Source organism: Silene latifolia, chromosome 5, assembly GCF_048544455.1.
Source record: "Silene latifolia isolate original U9 population chromosome 5, ASM4854445v1, whole genome shotgun sequence".
NCBI classification, from domain to species: domain Eukaryota; kingdom Viridiplantae; phylum Streptophyta; class Magnoliopsida; order Caryophyllales; family Caryophyllaceae; genus Silene; species Silene latifolia.
Genome location: NC_133530.1, coordinates 37,752,410 through 37,775,064, shown reverse-complemented (window position 1 = coordinate 37,775,064; position 22,655 = coordinate 37,752,410). Strand labels below are relative to the sequence as shown.

General features: G+C 34.9%; 1 protein-coding gene across 4 annotated transcripts; it reads left to right on the top strand.

Moving 5' to 3' along the window:
* The first annotated feature begins 312 nt into the window (after window positions 1–312).
* On the top strand, window positions 313–3,531 carry LOC141657278 (uncharacterized). 4 transcript variants are annotated; one of them, XM_074464451.1, is made up of 6 exons: window positions 313–882; window positions 1,166–1,222; window positions 2,339–2,446; window positions 2,635–2,704; window positions 2,813–3,035; window positions 3,125–3,531. In XM_074464451.1, exons 1-6 carry the CDS (start codon window positions 818–820, stop codon window positions 3,220–3,222), a joined length of 621 nt encoding a protein of 206 aa, XP_074320552.1. In that variant the 5' UTR covers window positions 313–817; the 3' UTR covers window positions 3,223–3,531. The 4 variants fall into 4 exon arrangements, with proteins under 4 accessions (XP_074320552.1, XP_074320554.1, XP_074320551.1 ...); XM_074464453.1 differs by having other exon boundaries at window positions 2,339–2,450; XM_074464450.1 differs by having other exon boundaries at window positions 2,336–2,446.
* The last annotated feature ends 19,124 nt before the right edge of the window (window positions 3,532–22,655 follow it).

The window sequence follows — 22,655 nt, the reverse complement described above, 5'->3', positions numbered from 1 at the left end:
TAAATTACGTATTTTTTTTTTTTCATTTCTCTACTCTAAAATTTAAAATTTAAACTAATTAATAAAAAGGGTAGTTTAGGTAGGTAAAATTGAATCACTAATTTTTTTTTTTTTTTGAAAATAACCCCAAATTGGGATTATATTATATTATAATGATCTTGTGAGAATAAATTAACAACCCACTTTGGGACCGTATCATGCAAGAAACGTAGAGATGAGCCGCTTGGACAAAGATGTGCCAACTCATGCACAACCCGATTAAAATCCCGACTTACATGACTCCAAACAATCGAACTAAAACTAGTACAAAAAGTTAAAATATCATCGACTATCAAAAACAAATCACTACGACCCTTCTTCTTCAAATGAAGTGCGTCCACCACCTCCTTGCAATCACAGTCCACAATAACAGCCTTATGCCCTCGCCGTACCGCTTCCTTCTGCTAGCTTGGGAGCCATCTCGTTTCTACGTCTCTCTGCTACGACAAACCACACCAAACCCCGTTCCCAGCCCTTCCTTCACTCCCGCGTCTATGTTGATGATGACTCCTATCCCACTAGCTCTCCTTCCTCTCCCACCAGCACCCTCCATCTCCCTTCCTTTTCCTCGCCTCTGCCCACTCCCACTTAACCCGTTTAATGACTTTATCCTGACTCACCCTCGAACCGGTCTAGTTTCTGATTGGATTGAAATTACCTAAGGCTATAAAAACATAACAGACAGTCAGACACACCTCAAAAAAAAAAACATCGGGAAGATAGGATTAAAATTCTAGGGTTTGGCACAAGGTATAGAAATTAGGGAAGGTTGGTTATCATGTCTGAGCGTTGCAAGGATGGTAACGACACTAATCGTTACGAATTGCGTTCTAAGAGCATCAGGTTTTGATTCTTTCTTTCTTCCTTTTTTTTTTTTTTTCTTTTATTATCTGCTTCTGCATTTGTTCTCTTTTTGTTTCTTTTTAGTTTCGATTTCTTGGGGTTTCATTTTTTTTTTCTGTTGATTATAAAACTAGATGGGAATTATATTTGTAGGGGATGAATAAATAAATAGTTCATTGTGTATTTTCTTGGGCTTTAATTGGTTTTCAAATTATGTTTCAGTTTTGTTAGTCATTATTTAGGTTACTTTCAACCTATACCAATCCTTATTATGTTTCGACAGTCAAAGCGCCGGTTCTAAGAGCATCCCTGTTCAGCCGTCTGCACAACTTAAGCGCAGGTTGTCATTCTTTCTTTTCATCGTCAACTTCTGCATTTGTTTTCTTTTTAATTCATTTCGAGTTTTACCCTTAAATTGAAGAATCATGATCTTATAATTGTTTTAATATTACAGCCGCCTGCACAACTCTTTCTTTTTAATTGATTTGGATTTTTAAGCAGTTGATTTCTCAGTGTTTCATTGTGTTTTCTTTTGATTATGAACCTAGGAATTATTTTTGTAGAGGATGAATTAATGATTTATTTTGGGATTTATTTGTTTTTGCGGTTATGGCAAATTAAACGGGTGTTTGGTCGGAGTATTTGGAATGGATTCCAATGTTTGGTTGGCTTCTTCTGGAATGGAGTTCCACCCCAACCCCTGAAATATCATACTTTAGTCTCACCCATGATTCTAAATCCATTCCCTCATATACAAACCCTAGAATAATAGAAAATAAAAAATAAAAAAAATCCAAGAATACATTTTATCAATTCGATCTCTGCCAGCTTCTTGTATTCTTCATTTTTTTTTTCTTGTGTTCTTCATTGTCATACTTTTCTACCTTTTTGACTCTTTATTTTTTTTCCAATACAAAAGTGCGGTTAGTGTGACTAACATTGTTATCCCATCATTACAAATTTAGCAATATAATCACCATTGATGATGATCATACATGCTTTGTATGACGATTAGTGTTTGAGTATTTGCAGCATTGATCATTATAGATGATCATCATACAAAGTATGATTGATTGTAACCATCTACATTTTTGTTTTTGTTAGTATCTTGTAATTAGTTAATTGAAATTATAAATAATATTGTAGGTATTATTTATAATAAAAAAACAAAAGGATATGAACCCATTCCAAAGGTGAATGAAACAAGCCTTAAGAGGTATGGGGTTCTAACTCTATACCCACGTGGAGTTGGAATCCATTTCATTTCATTCCAATTCTAATGTCGGCCCCTAAGTTTCAGTTTATGCTATTAATTCGTTGGGCTACTTTCAACCTGTAACTGCTCCAGACCATATTATGTACAATTTCCCTCTTTTATACCATGTTTATCTTATACTAGTGCTGCTATTTGATGATTTTTTTGTTAATCTTTTCTTGTTTTCTATTTTGACAGTAGAAACGGCCCTCGTTGTAGGTTTCCCAAACGAAATCCTAACATTTGCTCTAAATATCACAATCAGGAACCAGCTTACCCTAATCTGGATCCGGAAGATATTCCCACTATGTATGTATGTTAAGCCTTTCTTGCACTTTGTCTTCTTCCAACATATATTTGCATTAAACACCCTCTTCCCCGATAAAGCCCCTCAATCAGACACGTCCCCGTGCCCCCCTATTCCCGGTTTTAACTATTTGACAAACAACTATTATTTCTCACGTTTTCTTTTGCCCAACCACAATTCTATTTGGTAGGGAAGACGAAGGAATGAAAAAGTTGTCTCATAAATATGCAAATGCTGCCTTATCATACCTAAGTCAACAGGTTTGTGTTTTCCTGTTTAAAATTGTCATGCATGCTTTACCATTAAAATAAACAATCATGCTATTCCCTTGATTATTTTATTTTTATCATGTGTCATGAATTTGACAGGGTCACGACTTTAACCTGGTCTTGGCTGACTATTATCAACCAGCAGTTGTTGGTGGCGGGGTTAGGATTCATCACAACTTCCAGGCTAAGCGGCCAAATGACCCTCCTCAGCTCACCGAGACCTTTTTCTGTCAATTGTTTTATCATAGAGGTCGTGATTATAATTTGCGTGATTTGACTGTTGAATGCTGCGTCTCTTTGGGAAGATCTGACTCTCTACCCAGTATGTAATCTAACTATTCTAATCTAATATGCGTAACTGATTGCAACTCTGATCCTACCATTTTATTAACCAACCACCTTTTAATGCAGAGAAGCGAGATAATTATGGGTGCGGATATTGTACCATATTTACTTATCACCCTAAAAATGGCTGTGATGGGTTAATTTGGGGACGTTCAGGTCAATAGGATACGACGGTGTTAGGATCTGGAGGAGTTTACCGAAGAATTTGAGGAGCATTGTTTTCGTGGTAGTAGGGAAGCTCTTGTATTTATGCTTTTGTATTTTCGACTGTCCAAGTATGTTGCTATGAACTTTATTTCCTACTGCCCTACTATGACTGGCTTTAGTATGACTGCCTTACTTTCAGTGCTGGATTTAGTTTATTGCTATGAAAACTTATCCCTAACCCCCAACTAGAGAGCTCTTGTGTATGATCTTAATTGTTCGTATGATAGATGATGTTTCTTTGGGTTATGATTTGCTTGTCCCATTGATATATTCTTTCTCTCAGACAAATAGGTTCAAACTCACAAGCATTAGTCATTTTAGTTGCATATTGTCGTTTCACCATTATAGCTTATGCATTTGATTATCACCATTATAGCTGTAATTGTTTGCTTTATGCGCCAAAAATGTTTGTGATATCCATTGTAGTTTCCTTGCGATTTTTTTTGAACATGGTTGACTTGAGAGAAGGAGAGAAGGATATCTATAAACTGGCTCGCATAAGAGACCGAAATACGAGAGATATTGGGAGAGTTAGGTGTATGAAAGATATGGACGACAAGGTTCTGGTTCAGGATAACAAAATAAAGGCTAGATGGAGTTCTTACTTTGATACTTTACTCAATGGACATCAGGAACAAGGTTTTGGGGATGTAGAGGTAACACCAAGCATGGTTAATCGGGAATTTGTGCGTAGAATACAAAAGAGTGAAGTTAGAAAGGCGTTAAAGAAGATAGGGTCAAAGAAAGCAGAGGGGCCGGATGGTATACCCATAGAAGTTTGGAGGTGCTTCGGGGAGAAAGGGATCGAATGGGTAACCATGCTCTTCAACAAGATTTGGAGGAGCAACAAGATGTCATCAGCTTGGAGGAGAAGCACTCTTGTCCCTTTGTACAAAAGCAAAGGTGATGTTCAAGAGTGTTCCAATTATCGGGGAATTAAACTTATGAGTCATACGATGAAGTTATGGGAGCGGATAATCGAGCAAAGGCTTAGGAGATGTGTAGACATCTCGGATAACCAATTTGGATTTATGCCCGGGAGATCGACTATGGATGCGATTTTTATCATGAGACAGTTGATGGGACACCATCGGGACAAGAAGAAGGACTTGCATATGGTTTTTATTGACTTGGAAAAGGCATATAATAGGGTACCAAGAGAAGTACTTTGGTGAGAAAGGGTGTGTCTCGAAAATATATTGACCTCATAAAGGACATGTATGAGGGGGCTACTGGAAGTGTTCGCACTAATGTTGGGAGAACGGAAGAATTTCCCATTACTATCGGGGTGCATCAAGGTTCCGCACTTAGTCCTTTTCTCTTTGCTATAGTTATGGATGAGTTGACAAGGGATATTCAGGACGACATCCCTTGGTGTATGATGTTTGCTGATGATATTGTGTTGATTTATGAGACGAAAGAGGGGGTGGAGAGAAAGTTGGAATTGTGGAGGCAGACTTTAGAGACTCGTGGGTTTAGGCTGAGTAGGAGTAAGACTGAGTATTTGAGATGTGAGTTCACTAAAGTGACGGGGTTGAGATCGACAGAGGCGGGGAGTATTATCTTCGATGGGAATGTTGTTGAGGGGTCGGATTTCTTCAGATATCTATGATCTATTATTCAAAAAGATGGGGAGTTAGACGGAGATGTGGCTAACAAAATTAAAGCGGGATGGTTGAAATGGAAGAGTGCTTCGGGGTTTCTTTGCAATAAAGATATGCACCAAAGATTAAGGGAAAATTTTATCGCACGGCAATTAGGCCTGCCTTACTTTACGGTTCCGAGTGTTGGGCCGTGAAACATTGTCACATTCAAAAGATGAGTGTGCGGAGATGCGCATGTTGAGGTGGATGTGCGGACATACAAGGAAAGATCGGTTAAGGAATGAGGTGATTAGGGAAAAGGTAAAAGTGGCGCCAGTAGAGGACAAGATGATGGAAAATCGACTAAGATGGTTTGGCCATGTGAGAAGGAGACCTATGGACGCACCAGTTAGGAGGCTGGAGACTTGGAGAACATAAATGTAACACCCCACGATAATTGAAGAGGTCCAGTGATAGGCTTAAATGACTAGTGCTTAAAGGGATTAGAAGTACTACTCATATCAACAAAGTGCACTTTCTTTTATGGTCATCCATGCGAAAGAACTCCAAAGTTAAGCGTGCTTGGCTGGGAGTAGTCTTAGGATGGGTGACCTCCTGGGAAGGTTCCCTGGATGCGCATGAGTGAGGACAAAATACGCTATAAAGGACCCGTGTTGATCTGTGGGCCATGTACACAGCCTGGTGAGCTATCATAAGTAACCGCTTCCGACCCGGTTTGGGCCGGGGTGTTACAAGTGGTATCAGAGCAATCCTGCGACCGTGTGGTGATGGGAGGCAGTTGTTATACGCTCCTGGAGGCAGTTGTTATATGCTCCATTGTGATCACCCACCTAGTGGAGGAGGATTCTGGGTTAGCGGTTATGCTCCCAGGCGCAACGGGGACGTTGCGTTATTCAAGTGGGGGTGATTGTAACACCACACGATAATTGAAGAGGTCCAGTGATAGGCTTAAATAACTAGTGCTTAAAGGGATTAGAAGTGCTACTCATATCAACAAAGTGCACTTTCTTTTATGGTCATCCATGCGAAAGAACTTCAAAGTTAAGCGTGCTTGGCTGGGAGTAGTCTTAGGATGGGTGACTCGGGATGCGCATGAGTGAGGACAAAATGCGCTATAAAGGACCCGTGTTGATCTGTGGGCCATGTACACAGCCTGGTGAGCTATCATAAGTAACCGCTCCCGACCCGGTTTGGGTCGGGGTGTTAACTGTAACAACCCGGATTATAAAACAAAGGAAAAACTTATATAAAGTAAATATCAGAGTACAATACTGACAAAAGGGTCAAGGTGGCGGAAACACCTGACCAATCCGGTTCGCTACTAAATCCAAAACAACTAATACATTATTCAAAAGGTTCTTAAAACTTAAAAGCAAACTCCTATTTTATTATTAAGCTCGCTTCGCACAATCCCCAAGCAAGCATCAACCAAACAACAACAAACTGAACAACCTGAAAAGGGGGTCGACAATCAGTCGGGAGTAACTAGATGCTCTCCCAGTCATGTTTACAACAATTGAATATAACCAACAATCATTAACAATTGAAATGCATAACTAGTAAACATGTGAGATCATCTATACTCATGAAAACTCGACACCGACTTACCATTGAATAATGACAGAGACAAACATATGAAATGAATGCCCTAAGTCAAACAACATGTGACGACGCATAAAGACATAAACCATATTACGACATCATGCGAATCATAGAACCATCATAACCACAACATACAAGAATAGACCAAACAACAAAGCACCATGTATAGAATGAACGCCGTTAGAGCGATTAACGAATTGCCTCTAACTAATGGAGCGATTAACGAACTGCCTCCATTCAATGGTATGGGCGACATCGAACCGCACCCGAGTGGACCGATTAACGAACCGCATCCACACTATGTATAGCGTATAACCACTGCCTATATGCCTAAGACACAGTGAGACCTCTCGGTGCAATAACGTACACCGAACGACACACGGGGACAGAGCGATTAACGAACTGCCTCTGACCAATCCCGAACATAGACCATAACAAATCCCCGAAGGGTAGCCTTAGTTCATTCCGATAGTATATAACTGATAATATCGTCATCTATACACCAGCCAACCAACAAATGCACAGTATAACTGGCTGTACCGATAATGCATGAACAACATCATGACACAACTCATGGAATAGTATAACTGACCGCCCTACTTATCATATGAATAGAGTAACCAACGACTCATGCACATATATTGACATACAATATAACTGAACACCACATAACATGCGAAACAAGTATCAACCATTCAATGTTATAGTACTCCAGCTATAACTTCAACATTAACCATTCAATGTTATAGTAACCCTAACCATAACATAAACTCTGGATGAGAGGTTATAGTAACCTCTACTATAACTTCAGTATATATAACTTGAAGTTATATTTACCTCAACTATAACCTTGACACGAAACTCAAAGTTATACTAGTTCCAACCATAACCTTGAGCCATAAATCTCAGGGTACGTTAGTTCCAGCTATAACCTTAACTCGTACTTCAATGTTATAGTGGCTTCAGCTATAACCTTGAATCATATTTCCAAGGTTATGCCTCAAACAGCCATAACTAGAGTAACGACCCAAAGTTGTACTAAACTTATGGCTGGCATAATGTATTCCATGGCATGCAGGGAATGCTGCCCTTGCTTTCTTTTCTAGGTGCTAAACAATTCTTAGCTTAGGAAATAGGGGCTTAGGCTAAACATAACAAACGAAACTTCTTCCCAAAGCCTACTTACGTGGCATGAGGCATAGGGGAAGCACACTCCAATAGGCGGGGCTACCATTCCAGTATTGATATTGAAGCAAAAGAAGGGGAACCCAAAGCCATCCTTAATCTTTAAATACACTGTATAATGAGAGGACTCACCTGCCTGGGATCTTAAGAATTCTTCTGTGCGTCAAGAAAGGCAGGAAAGGATATGCTTGATTTTGTAGCTAGATTGCGTAGGGGAGGTACTGGCCAAAGATTCCTGTGCTCAAGTACAATCAAGAAATGTAGAGAATAAAGAGAGAGGTTTTCTAGATAGTGTAGTCTGTAGCCGGGGAAGTCGGGGACCCTTCCTTAATTGATTGAAGCCAAGCAAATTCTACTGTAAGTACGATTGTCAAAGAAGTATGATCGGGGTATCAATCAGCCAGCATATTAATTAATTGGGGGGCTCAAAGCCATCCTTATGCCTTATGTGCGCATTCGGGAATAACTGGACTCACATGGTATGTGTATGCTCATTAATTGGGGGACCCAAGCATCTAAGTTTTCTTAGTTCACTGGTAGCATTAGGATTTGCGGTCAAGCTCCATATCTAAAGAACCCTTGCGCCTTCGAAAAGAGCCCTAGCTTAGTCGACTGATTGCGTGATGGGAATGATTCCCTTCCTTGCCTTAGGATAGGATGGCGCGTGGCTTTCATGAGAACAAGCGCGGGGGCAAGACAAGTAGTAGGATGTGAATGAGTGAAGCGAAGCGAGTAAGATGTTGACGAGTGAAGTTTACGACCAACTGTGTTGGCGGGGGTACCAACAAGCGAGGGCCCAAGCGCGGATAAAAAGCATATCTCGCGCGAACTTTCTTTATAGGTAACAAGTAATCTGTCCCTTGTTTTTGATGTCTCTATCTCTCGGTGCTGATAGTCTAGTCTCTTTGACGCCCCAATCCCCTGGTTTTTATAGGGTAGAAATTACCTTCTTTTCAAGGAAAAGGGAAAGAGCGATCTATTTCAGAGCCTAGAACTCGTTTCGTTCTTTTTAGGGTCAATCCCCTGTTAACCAACTCATAAGCCTGTTTTTCATAAGAAAATTCACCTCTAGTAAAGGAAGCAGCAGCCTTTCCCCATGCTTGGCATGTTTACCAAATGCATTTTGAATTTTAAGAGGGTGGGCAGGTATATTAGAAACGTGCACCTAAAGTCAAGACGCTTAAATCAGTCGCGAGGTTGGCTTCAAAAGAAGACTTTGATCACAAAAAATCTTAAGCCAGAGGGGCATTCCCATCATAGACGCTTTTCCGTTCGAGGGCATAAAAAGTACCCATCATAAACATGTTTTTTCCCTTCCGAGGTGAGAGCAACAAGACCAATCGGAGCAAGCATGACATCCCTGATTTGCCCTTTTTGCCCTTGGAGTTCTTGTCTTGTCTTAGAGTTTAGGTGAAGCGAAAGTGGCATTTGCCTTTGCCTTTGGCTTTGGCTTTGAGGGAAGAGATTTGCCTTCTTTTTAAATGAACAAATTAAAGGCCTTTTCAATTTTAACTTTTCTATTTTCCCCTTATTTTCGATCGAGGGCATGTTCTCGCACTAAAACTAAAGTAGCTGCTTTCCTTCATTCTTTCATATTGAGATTCTAATTAAATTAGAAATTCAGAATTCAATTGTAAGGGAGCGTAAGGAGTGGAATAAAATACTAGACTGGAAGGATAGGAAGTTGACTTGACTGACCTCTTGAAAAAGAATAGATAGGTAGGATACTAAGTATCAGCTCCCACCGAGACTGAGAGGACTGCTGCCCCAGCTGCGGAATAATGGGATTCAATTTCTACGTCTGCCACGTCTGGCCCAACCCCAGTGATATGACCTTCGTCTCGAGTTGTTAATTTAAGAAGAATGGCACTTGTTTCATTTCTCGCCACTTTCGCTCGATCGGGAACTCATTCTTAGGGGGAAGTCATTCTTAGAAACATTCCGCCGTGTAAGTAAAGTGGTTAGTTAAACCGCATGCGCATAAAGGGAGTTTCAGACATGAGTGTACCATCACATCACATTTAGGATAGTCATTTCGATCCCTCGTAAAAGCAAAGTCTTACCTTAGGGGTGCAATGGCAATTACAAGAAACAAGGGAAATTCACAAGGGACAAGGTAACTTGGGTACAAGGTATAAGGAAAAAGCGCATTCTGTGGCCTAAGTCCCACAATAAACCATCGCATTTGGACCCAATCTCTCGTCAAAGAAAAAGGCAAATCCCGCCTTAATAAATGGAAAAATAAGAGGATCCAATTTGAACTTTTATGACTTCTTTTTACCCGTCTTTCTCACTTTGAAATCATACTCGACCTTTCAACCGCCGATCGGCTTTGACGAATAAACCTAATAAGGTAAATTCAGCCTACCTGCCCAATGGCTGGCCTTTGATTTACTAGAGAAGAATAGGATTGCAATTTTTAAAGAAGAATACTTAAAGCAAGTGAAGGTTTGATTGGAGGATTGGTTACCGTCGATTCGTTAGGAAAGGCACAGATTTTTACATCATGCCAAGATGGAATTCGCCTGCTACTACTGGTAAGCTCTTTCTTTAGAAGATTGGCGCGAACTTATTATCTTTTTTATTTTTAAATTTAAAGGATCATAATGAAGCTCTGGAAAGAGTCTCTTTACCATTTGATTTAACGGCTCGCCACATACACATGGACTTTTAACATTAATATGAGCAATTCTTCCTGTTGCTTTTACAGAACTTCCTTCTTGTATCAGCAAACCATCACCCATTAATACAACACCAACATTATTTGATTCTAAATTCAGAGCAATACCTATTGTCCTCTCTTCAAATTCTACTAATTCACCTGCCATTACTTCATCAAGACCGTGAATACAAGCAATGCCGTCACCCACTTGAAGTACGGTACCGGTATTTACAACTTTTACTTCTCGATTATATTTTTCAATACGTTCACGGATAATATTGCTAATTTCGTCGGCGTCTCATGGAAAGTCTCTTTGGTAGGGAAGAGGACGATCCGTAGGATACGTTGGTTGCAGTTCCTTCGGGTCAGGGGTGAGCCGGCCATAGGTTCGAATCCTGCCACCTTTCTTGTGGATCATCCTGTGGTTACCGGATGATGGGAATAACAAAGCAGAAATTTAAAAATGAGCACAAAATGTCAATATATGAATTGTTTCATTATTCGTTATTTTCGGGTCTTTTCATTGCATTCACTTACAACAAGAAACAACCACCAGCGTTTAGTGCAGCACCCGCATTTTGGTGTATTCTTTTTTCTTTCTTTGGTCTTTTGTTCTGTCATATTTCTAATAACTTATCCAATTACAACGTATTAACCGCTAATGCACCTTTCTTTTATCAAATCTCAGGGACATGGTCTAATCATGAAGGTAGTATTTTATTATGGTGTCGGATCCCAAGTTTTTATGGATTCCTTCTTTGTTACCGGGGTCGATCCCAAAGCCATAATGTCTCAAAACGAGGAGGCCATAGAGAAAGTCTTCTTTTTTCCTTTGTCTTAAACTTCGTGAAGAACTCCCTTCTATCTCTTCCTCATTACGAACAAAAAAGTAGAGTTCTTCACGAACCCCAGTTGTACACTCTCTTCGTTCTACGAACTCCTGTTGATTCTGAACTTTGTTCGCGAAGGATGCGGACTTTTGACGGGCCAGCTCTTTTTTACGCGCCGCTTTACCCTGAAAGGAAAATGAGCTTTGCTCTTATGGCCGCGAGGCGCTCTCGTGGGTCGCGAGAAGGAAAAAGGATGACTCCTTTGTTGCATCTGGCACGAGATGATAAAGAGAGAGCTTCGTCTATCGATGGACAGCGGATTGACGGAGCTCTTGGCATTGCTTTGTTTTTCTTTCCTTTCTTATCAGCGAGTTCCGATCCTTTTGTTCGAAATTTCTTTGTTCGTACCGAACCGCTTGCAAAATCAAATCCTGTTCTACAAGATCCTATATCAACAATACACCCCCCTTGTATTTATGTCGGAGACGTCGCCAGTGCTATGGGCTTTGGCTTATGTAGATCAAAAATGATGAATGGGATTGTGGCACTCTACTCGCCGCCAATGCGGAAGGATGTCGCCGAAAAGAATGGAACGCTACTTTACTCTGCTGGATGCGTCGGATCCCGTATAACAAGCGAGCTCTTTACCCTTAAATTCAAACATGTGGGCACCAAATGCTATCCTGCTTTATTGTTGCGTAGCAAAAGAAGCCTGCTCATGCTGCTTCGGCGGCACTTTTTCCCCTTCTCTTGGCTCTGGACAAGAGCACTAGTGGACACGGGGGGTTACGGTTCAAGGCGAAGCCTTTCTTTCGTATTCGTAATGGAAAGAAAGAGACCACTACTTTGCCTCTTTGTTGGACCGCCGGCGCGAACACAGTGGTCTCTAACCAGGACCAGGAAGCTCTTAGAATTTGGATCTTGATATGTCGGTGCTTTTTAACCGTAGGCATCTTGCCAGGAAGTTGGTGGGCTCATCATGAATTAGGTCGGAGTGGCTGGTGGTTTCGGGATCCCGTAGAAAATGCTTCTTTTATGCCTCGGGTATTAACCACAGCTCGTATTCATTCAGTCATTTTACCCCTTCTTCATTCTTGGACTTTGTTTCTTAATATTGTGACTTTTCTATGCTGTGTCTTAGGAACCTTTTCAATACGGTCCGGATTGCTAGCTCCTGTTCATAGTTTTGCTACAGATGATACACGAGGAATCTTTTTATGGTGGTTTTTCCTTCTAATGACCGGCATATCTATGATTCTTTTCTCTCAGATGAAGCAGCAGGCATCGGTCTAACTTCAGCTATAACACTCGAATCATCATCGAGGTTATACTAGCTTAAGCTATAACTTTGGAGAGCACCCTTGGCCGCCTATCATGCCGCCACTAGGGTTTATTCGTAAACCCTAATTGCGCTCATGACACACATAATAAACACATAAACAACATACGATATATAATTAATACATTAAAACATATACAAACATGCGAAAACATAATTAACATGATAATAAACAATCCAACACGTACCAATCATACAAGACAATCATTAAATCATATTAATTACATCAATTGGCATAAACACAATTAAAAGAAAACACTTAGTTACCTTTTTAGCAATTAATGATGCAAATTAACGAAAACCTCCATAAAGAATACGACCAACAAAGCTTTGTCTCCAACACGTGTAAACGTCCCAAAAAGCGACACAAAATAAAGGCACAACTCGAAACCCTTGAAGACGTCACGAAAGACTCTTCTTCTTCTTTACCCATTAAAAATAAGAGACCTTAAAGGTAGGTCTAAAGGTCCATACAAATAATTCCCATAAAATTATTTGGAGATAAATATGTTGTAGAGATAAGAGTAAGGATTGTTAAAATATATTTTGTGTATGAGTTTGGAGGAAAGAAAGATATTCAACAACGGAGTCAAAAGGAGAACAAAAGAGAGAAAAGGAGAGAAGAAAGACGCGGCCGACTTCACGCACCAAAAGAAAGAATGAGCAACCTGCCAACTAGCTTAGGGTTTAAATTTCTTTTATAAGAGAATTAACTAATGGGTTTTGGGTCCATTAAGTCATACAATAGATTATCTGATTACATAACCAATTGGATATTATTAAAAAGCTAGGAGAGCTTAAATAAGGAAAGTAATTATTAAATTAAAATAGTAAAATCGTCCACGGACATTTTAACCCAATCAAAAGTATATCAAAACGAGAAATAATAAAATAGAGAACGGAAGATATAAATATATATTCTCAAAATATATTATTAAACTTCAAAATAATTAATTTAATAAAATACTTTTATAATAAAATATTATTATAAAATACGGGGTGTTACAGAAAAGGTCCCTAGAGGTAGAGGAAGACCGAGACAGACATGGTTGAGAGTGATAGAGCACGATATGAGATTTCTGGGGCTTGAGGAGAGTATGGTGATAGAGAGGGCACAATGGAGGTGAAGGATACATGTGGATTTTTAATATTTGATGTTTTTTGACAAATTTAGTGTTTTTATTTAATTTAAAGAAATTAAATTATTTATTCTTCTCTCCTTTATTACACTTTATTACCAACCATTTTCTTATAGATTTTACTTGGTTTACTTTTAAGGCATTTCGGATCCTTAATTCTATTTCGGTTTTTAAAATCGTTTTAATCTTTTCTCTCAATTTAAATTTTAAGTTTTTATAAAAGAAATCCGGAATTCGATTTTAAAACCCCTAAGTTTACCTTGACTTTCCATTACATTTTCGTTCTTCTTTTTTGTTTTTCATTTTCCCTTTTTATTCGCATTTTGAGGCGTGCGTTCACCCATGGACAGTTCGAAAGGATGATTCATCTCAGCCGACCCCAAATTATTTTGGGATTAAGGCTCTGATGTTGTTGTTGTTGTTGTTGGTTGACTTGAATGATGTGTTGCTCAAGGCCCCGGGTGGTTGGCTGGCTCAAGTTGTGGTATATACCCCTCATTAGGAAATTAGGAGAGGTGGTCTGGATCATGGGTTTGGAATTTCAAGTTTAGGCCCTTCACGGATAAGCTTAGGATGTGTCCTTTGTTCAGTTTGTTGTTACAGATCAATATTTTGGAAATGCAGAGATATCCACTCTCGTCTTATGTCAAAAGTAAAACCTAGGAATATGGCTGGACAATATGGATAGTGTTTGATGGTGCAATGGACTAACTTGGTCGTAAATCGTAATCAATATCTATCTATACTAGTATTGGTGCCCGGCTTCGCCCGGGCTACTTCTACTTGCCATTAATTTTTTTTTAAATAAAATTACTTAAAATTGCATAACCCATAAATTTATTATTTATATATTTTTTATAACATATCATAAAATTACGATGGAATAAATTTTTAGACAAATTCACTACTCCCGCTATTAATATTTTACTCTTATTAATGAAACAATAGTAATAACATTTCACTACTTGTCCGTAATCATTGTTACTTTTACTACTCCTGCCGTAATTATTGTTACTGTCACTACTGCCGCATTCGTAATTATTGTTACTTTCATTATTGTTGCATTAATATTGATTATTTCACTACTCCCGTTGTTGTTTCTACCCCTCTCACTTATCTCGTTGATAATATTGTTACTTTTACTATTCAAATGAGTGATAATATCATATAACTATATCCAATGTTACTACAATTCTTTTCTTTACTGACGAAATTACTTTTACTACTTAGGCATGCAATTTTAAGACGATTATATATTTATATAAATATATTACATATATGCATTAAATCAAATCGAAAGAATTATGCAATATTATATATTATGGAATTTAACTTGAATTATTTATAACCTTCTTATTATATTTTTGTATGTTAAATAATTAACATCTCTATACATCTAATAAACTATAAGGTTTAATAAAATTGCATAGATTTTAAATTTAATATATTACTAGGTTTGGTGCCCGGCTACGCCCGGGCTACCATTATTTAATATTTAAATTTTATTTTCTATGAAATATGATTTCTCTAAATTTGGTTAGCACATACATTTACAATTTATATATTAAAATTATGATGAGAGGTAAAATTAATCAACAAATTGTGAGACACGTTCACCTCTCCCGCTGTTAATATTATTACTTTTACTACATCCCCTGTTAATACTATTACGTTCACTCCTTCTTCGGTTACTGTTGTTTGTTTTACTATTCCTGCTATTTTTACGGTTAACCCGTTAGTTTTGTCAAGCTCGTATATTTAAATAAATTAATATTTTCTTAAAATCGAATTGTTAGTTAATTTTTCATACTCTTTCCGTTGTTCCTATTGTTACTTTCATTAAATGTGTTTTGACTACTATTACTTTCACTTCTCCCGCCGTCATTATTTTTTCTATCACTACTCCCGCATTTATTATTGTTAATTTCACTACTCTCGTTACTGCTAATATGACTTTCATTACTCCCGTTGCTATATATTATTGTTGCTTTTACTACTCACATGGAAGGTTACTATCATAATAGTTGATTATCTAGTTGTATTAGAGTTATATATTTAAATAAATCTGAAATATTAAATTAGAATATTATTTAAGAGTCATCATTATTATTTACTAATTAAATTACAAATCTAATGAATTATGGAATATTATATTTTTTGGAAATCTGAATTGATTTACTTACCTTTAAATAGTTTTCAAAATATAACATATACTTATATTATATTTATGTATGTTAAATAATTAGCATATTTATACTAATTAATACCATAAGTGGGACCCGTTTATTTAAGGAAACTCGCCATATTCTAATATTCTCTAAATATATACTTTTAACCAAAACTATATAATATTTACATTGAAGTCCCTTGTTCAGGTCCATCACACGGCGCTAGCGATTTAAAACTATATAGTATAACTAATGTGTATATATTTATTTAATTACATGGAAGTCCCTTGGTTTCTGGAATTAATATATAGTATTGATTGATTTTATGACGATAATAATTAATACTATAAGTGTGCATGTTTATACTAATTAATTATTTTATTTTAAGAAAATTGACCATCTTCTAGTCTTCTATAAATATTTAGGAAAATTACCAGGTATCTTCTTTCTTTTAGTCTCCTTGAAATTGACCATCTTAATTAATTATTTTATTTTAAGGAAATTGACCATCTTAATTAATTATTTTTATTTTATGGAAATTGACCATGTTTAGGAAAATTACCAAACTTCTATATAATTTAATTTTAACCCAAACTATATAATATTTGCATTGAGATCCCTTATTCGGGTCTATCACACGGTGCTATTGATTTAAAACTATATAGTATTGGTGCCCGGCTTCGCCCGGGCTACCTTTAATTACCATTAATTTTTTTTTTCATTAAATAAAATTACTTAAAGTTGCATAATCTATAAATTTATCATTAATATTTTTTTTTTTGACATATTCTAGAATTATTATGATAAATTTTGAGACAAATTCACTAATTCCGCTTTAAATATTTTGCTCTTATTAGTGAAACAATAGTAATGACATTTCACTACTTGCCCATAATCATTATTACTTTCACTACTCCCGCCGTAATTATTGTTACTGTCACTACTGCCGCATTAGTGTTGATAATTTCGCTACTCCCGCCGTAATTATTGTTACTTTAACTATTACCGCATTAATATTGATTATTTCACTACTCTCGTCGTTATTTCTACCACTTTACTAATCTCACTAATAATATTGTTACTTTTACTATTCAAATGAGTGATTATTATCATATAACTATGTCAATGTTACTACAATTATTTTCTTTTTTAAATTTAATATATAATTTTATGATGATAATAACTAATACCATAAGTGTGCATGTTTATACTAATTAATTATTTTATTTTAAGGAAATTGACCATATTCTAATCTTCTATAAATATTTAGGAACATTACCAAGCATCTTCTTTCTTTTATTCTCCTTGAAATTGACCATCTTAATTAATTAATTTATTTTAAGGAAATTGACCATCTTAATTAATTAATTATTTTATTTTAAGGAAATTAACCATGTTTTAGTCTCTTACAAATATTTAGGAAAATTATCAAACTTATATATAATTTAATTTTAACCCAAACTATATAATATTTGCATTGAGATCCCTTAATCGGGTCCATCACACGGTGCTAGTGATTTAAAACTATATAGTATAATTAATTTGTATAACTTTCTTTAATTACATTGAAGTCCCTTGGTTTCTGGAATTAATATATAGTATTGATTGATTGATTGATTGATAAAGGAAGCTTTTTTCGAGCGATTTCAGAGAGTTCATCATTCATAAATAACTATTTTAGTTATAAAATAAAATAAAATAAATAAAAAACTAATATAGTAATAATTAATGACGTATTGTAAGGAGGAGATAAAGTAAAATTCCTACTACCAACACCATTGCAGCCAAACTCTACGACTCAATGATTAGAATTCTAATATAATACTGTAATTAATAACGTATATTGTAGGTGGAGATAAACTAAAATTCTACTACCAACATTATTGCAATCAAACTCTAACACTCGATTTGCGTATATATTCAATTTTCCACGTCCAAATTGTTAGCCATGTTACTTTGTTAATGCTATTTTTACGTTATCTTTTTTCTTTTTAAACAATAAATGAATATGATATTATTGTGTAGTGGTAATTATTCTGAATTCGTCTGTTGTTGTACCTTGATGTGTGAATCTTTGAATGTATTTTTCATCTGATTTATCATTACTTTGAATTTAATTGTGACAAATTTTTTTTTTTTGCAGGCTTAATGGTAATTTGATACGGCGATGACTGATGATAGCCTTGAAAGTATGTATCAACTATGATTCAAAAAGTATTTTTAAAATTTACGCTTCGCATATTTACTTTAAAAATTACTCTCTGTCCCAATGAATAGCTTATAGTTGCTTTATTTTTTGAGGGAAAAATAAGTCAAATATAAACTATTGATTGTGACGGAGGGAGTACTAATAAGTGATAACAAAATACGAAGCATGAAATCATTATATGATTCGAGGATCCTGACTTCCTATTGATAGTAGAATTATTTGTGGGATTGTGTGGGTAATATAATAGAAGAATTTTGTCAATGTACAAATATAGCTAGCTGAGTTTGGGTTGTAGTTGGAGAACAAGCAATATTTGATTATTGAGTAAAGTTAAGGCGGTTTTACAATAACATAATTGTAAAACGGATTCAGAAATAGTCTTACTAATGGGTAAAAGTGGTTAATAAAAAATCCCGTTTAACGATAATTTTATGTAAACCGCCTTACACAACTATTTTTTATTATTGATTTGTTTCAAAATAATTGCCAAGTAAAACGTGAGAACTTGGAGGGATTAATTACAGTAGACAAAATCAAATACGGAGTATTTCATATACTATGTTTTGATCTATATTATTTAGTGGTAGTCTACTGGTAGATAGTAGATAATTTGAGAAATTGGATTCGAACGATGTTAGGAGATCCGACTTTTCTAAATAATTTATTTCATATTTTGTCGCTTTAGAATATATTTTAACAAAATAGAAGTTTATATGCAATATGCGTAGACCTCTAACTACGTATACAATTATAAAAAACATTACCTTCCTATAACACCTACAACTATAACAGAAGACTTATCTCATCTTTGATTTTGAGGATGGAATTTGTAGTATACTTTGACACTACTATTTGGGATAGACTTAAACTCGAGAATCATACTTAAAGCCAAATTTGGCAGTCTTTTTTTTTCCCAGTTAAATAATCGTAGTTTGTTCGATTAAAACCTCTGCACCCTTATGTAAATCAACATGTTACTCCGTACTTGCCAGTTGACACACACAAAAATAATATTTGGTAATTTGATGTACGTTTAACAAAGAATCTGTCATTAGCTATTTGCCAGTTGACACACACAAAAATAATATTTGGTAATTTGATGTACGTTTAACAAAGAATCTGTCATTAGCTATGTCCATCTTACGTTGTTGCGGAGCATAGTTTCGATTTCTTTCTTAAATTTGTTGGTTAGTACGTTGTATCGACGTAGTATAAAAAAAATTCATTTATCTTGCGCAAGAGATGTACGTAGTATGTATTATTGACGTTATTTTCCATGAGTTTGGTTGCCAACATATTACTACGGAGTGTACCTAATCGAATTAGGCTCAAAGAAGAAGGGATTACGTTTTACATGCTCTAGCTCGTGATATATTATTATTAACAATAAAAAAAGCCACGTATAATCCATAGTAATCATGAGTATACCTAATTGAATTAGGCTTAAAGAAGAAGGGAGTACGTTTAATATATAGAGTAGATGTAAAGATACTAAACTAAAGAATTGCATGCTCTAACTCGTGATATATTATTATTAACAATAAAAAAGCCACACATAAAAGAAATACGAAAAAATGGTGTTAGTAATTTAATCATTACTTAAGAATTTAGCGGACAAAATATTTTGAAGGATGCTACTGCCTAGGGCATTACCCAATAAAAACCATTTCAAGAGCAATATAATGTATCATCAAAGATCAATTATTTAATACTCCCTCTCATCCAAACCAAAGTTAACACTTCAATATAATACTACTCATATATATTGGAGAAGTGTTACCTTTGGTTTGGATGAGAGGGAGTAATTAAGTAAGGAATTAAAAGAAATTACAAGTCGGCCCGTGCATCGCACGGGCATTAAATCTAGTATCTATCTATATTAATAAAGGAAGCTTTTTTTCAAGCGATTACAGAGAGTCCAGCTTTTACGAAACTCCAAAAATAATTATAATTTCTAAAAGATAATATTCTTGCCAGTCGTAATAGAGTTTAAATTGCAATCTCTTAAAGATAAAACTATCATGCAAATAGATAAAAAAAGAGTAAAATAATAATTATAGATTATAATTTCTAAAAGATAATACATTACCCCCACAAACTTCCCCGAATCACTATCCAATAAAATAAATAGATGAAAATAACAAAAAAAAAAAAAAAAAAAAGATAAAAAAAGTTGGTGTTTCTAAGCAGTGGAACTTCACGGCCTATCAAATAATAACAATAACCATACCATACCAACTGATTAATAATAGCAAAAGGAGTTTTATAAGACTTCAAACATGTATTAAAAGCTACCTATATAAAAGATTATATCTAACCTACACAGAACTCTAACGAACGCCTTTTACTCTCTTTGCTTTTTGATTGATTCTTAATTTCTTATATTGTTTATCATGTCATATTGATATATGTATGTGTATATTGTTATGCTATTAGTGTATTTGCTTATTACGCTAATCGTTATAGTATAGTGTTTTTAAGCCAATAATATATGACCTTTCAAATACTAATAGTACAATTTTGCTGAAATTTCAGGTACAATATTGAGATCTGTATGTATACCATGGTTTTTATAATTCACGGGTGGAACGAATCATCAAACAATTCTAATGGAAACGGTAAGAATTCGATAACCGTATTGCTTTTACGATTTTTGTAAAGTTATGAGATCTAATGATAAAATAAGATCTACTTGCTAATGGTATATTCAAGTCATATTATTAAAACATAATTTTTCCGACTATTTTATCAGAGGTTAAGTACGTTCTAACTTTTTCTGTAAATAGTTGTATGGTATTACAAATACTATGAATAATAAAGTTATTTGGCAACCCAGCGAGTCTAAGACACCAAAATATTATTTAATCAACACGAGTATCCACTGCATTGGAACATCTGTCTAAACACACACATGTCAGCCTAGCTACTAAGTGAATTTGGATATAGTTTGTGCAAGGACTAAATTCAGATATTCAAGATGGCGAAACTCGAGACTGGTAAGTTTTAAGTCATAGCTATTTTTTGAAATACGACAACATAAAACTAACAAATTAGACTAAAGTACGTACAAGATGCATGCAGCGAAAGCTTGTGCCAGTTATTGCTTAACATCGAGAGCAAAGGGACACATAGAGGATAACAATGACACAATGAAGGGGATTGTTTATTTTTTCGCCTTTTTTTTTGGAAAAGTTTTAATTCTATATAAGAAGGAGTTTGATGATTGAGACTCCAAATTTTACGCAATTAAGTACATATAAATTGTCGTTCAAATAATTGTAGTATTATGAGAAGGCCTTTTTTCTTTTAACCCAAATGAATATATCTATCGATCTATATTAGTTGTTAGCGGCGGAGTATTTGTTGAATGTGATCGAACATACAATGTTTGATTATAAAAGGAGCCCTAAAAATTAGGTTAGCAATAGATCGTGCTATGATTCTCCTACTTTTAGCCTACGTACCCTCCATTCCTTCATAGTATAATAATAATAATAATAATAATAATAATAATAATAATAATAATAATAATAATAATAATAATAATAATAATAATAATAATAATAATAATAATAATATCACTCCAACGAGTTATTTGTATTGGGTCGAATTGATTGGCTTTGTGAGAAAGCCAAAGTTTGGCACGTCAAGTCGGTGATAGCCATATTTAGTGGCGGAGTCAGGATATAAATTAGGGGGGCGAAAAATTTTAGAGGAGGCGAACGGCTAATTTCATAAGGTATACTCGAATTTTTTTTGGAAAAATTTAACTAAAAACTTCGAAAATTTCATCTGCTGGGAGGGGGCCACCATAATAGGCTAATAGCAAAGTAAAAGAATACTAAATACAACTTTATATCTTGACGAGAGATTATGATAAGAACCAACTATACTAGGTTTGTTTCTGGAGAAAATGTATTATAGGAGGAATACTTACTAATTATATATTAAAGGCTAAAGTTTGAGAGTGCAAACATTGTCGTTACCTCCAAACAAGTAGTTAGTTTCGATTACCTAAAAGACATAAGAGTTTAGGCCCTATTCTTTTGGACTTAATTTCAGTTCTAATCGATTCGATTCGGCTCCATTGATTCGGCTCAATTGATTCGATTGGATCAGTTGATTCAGTTTATTTCAACATTACTATTACTATTCTTATTGATATTCTTATTATTATTTTTATATTAATGTATTTACTATTGTTATTGTTATTATTTTTATATTTATTATATTATTTTTATATTTATTATATTACTATTATATTTATTAATAATTAATTCGTATTGTTTAAATTATTATATTTATATTTAATACATTTGTTATTATTATTATTATTATTATTATTATCATTATTATTATTTTATTATTATATTATATTTATTATTTTATTAATATATTTATTATTATTAATATTATTCATAACATATTTATTATTATTATTATTATTATATTTAATATTTAATATTATTATATTAATAAGTTATTATTTTATTAATATACTCATTATTAATATTATTAATCACATATTTATTATTATTATTATTATTATATTTAATATTTAATATTATTATGTTAATAAGTTATTATATTAGACCTATTATTATTATTATTATTATATTATTTATTGTTTAGTTATTATTATTAATAATGTT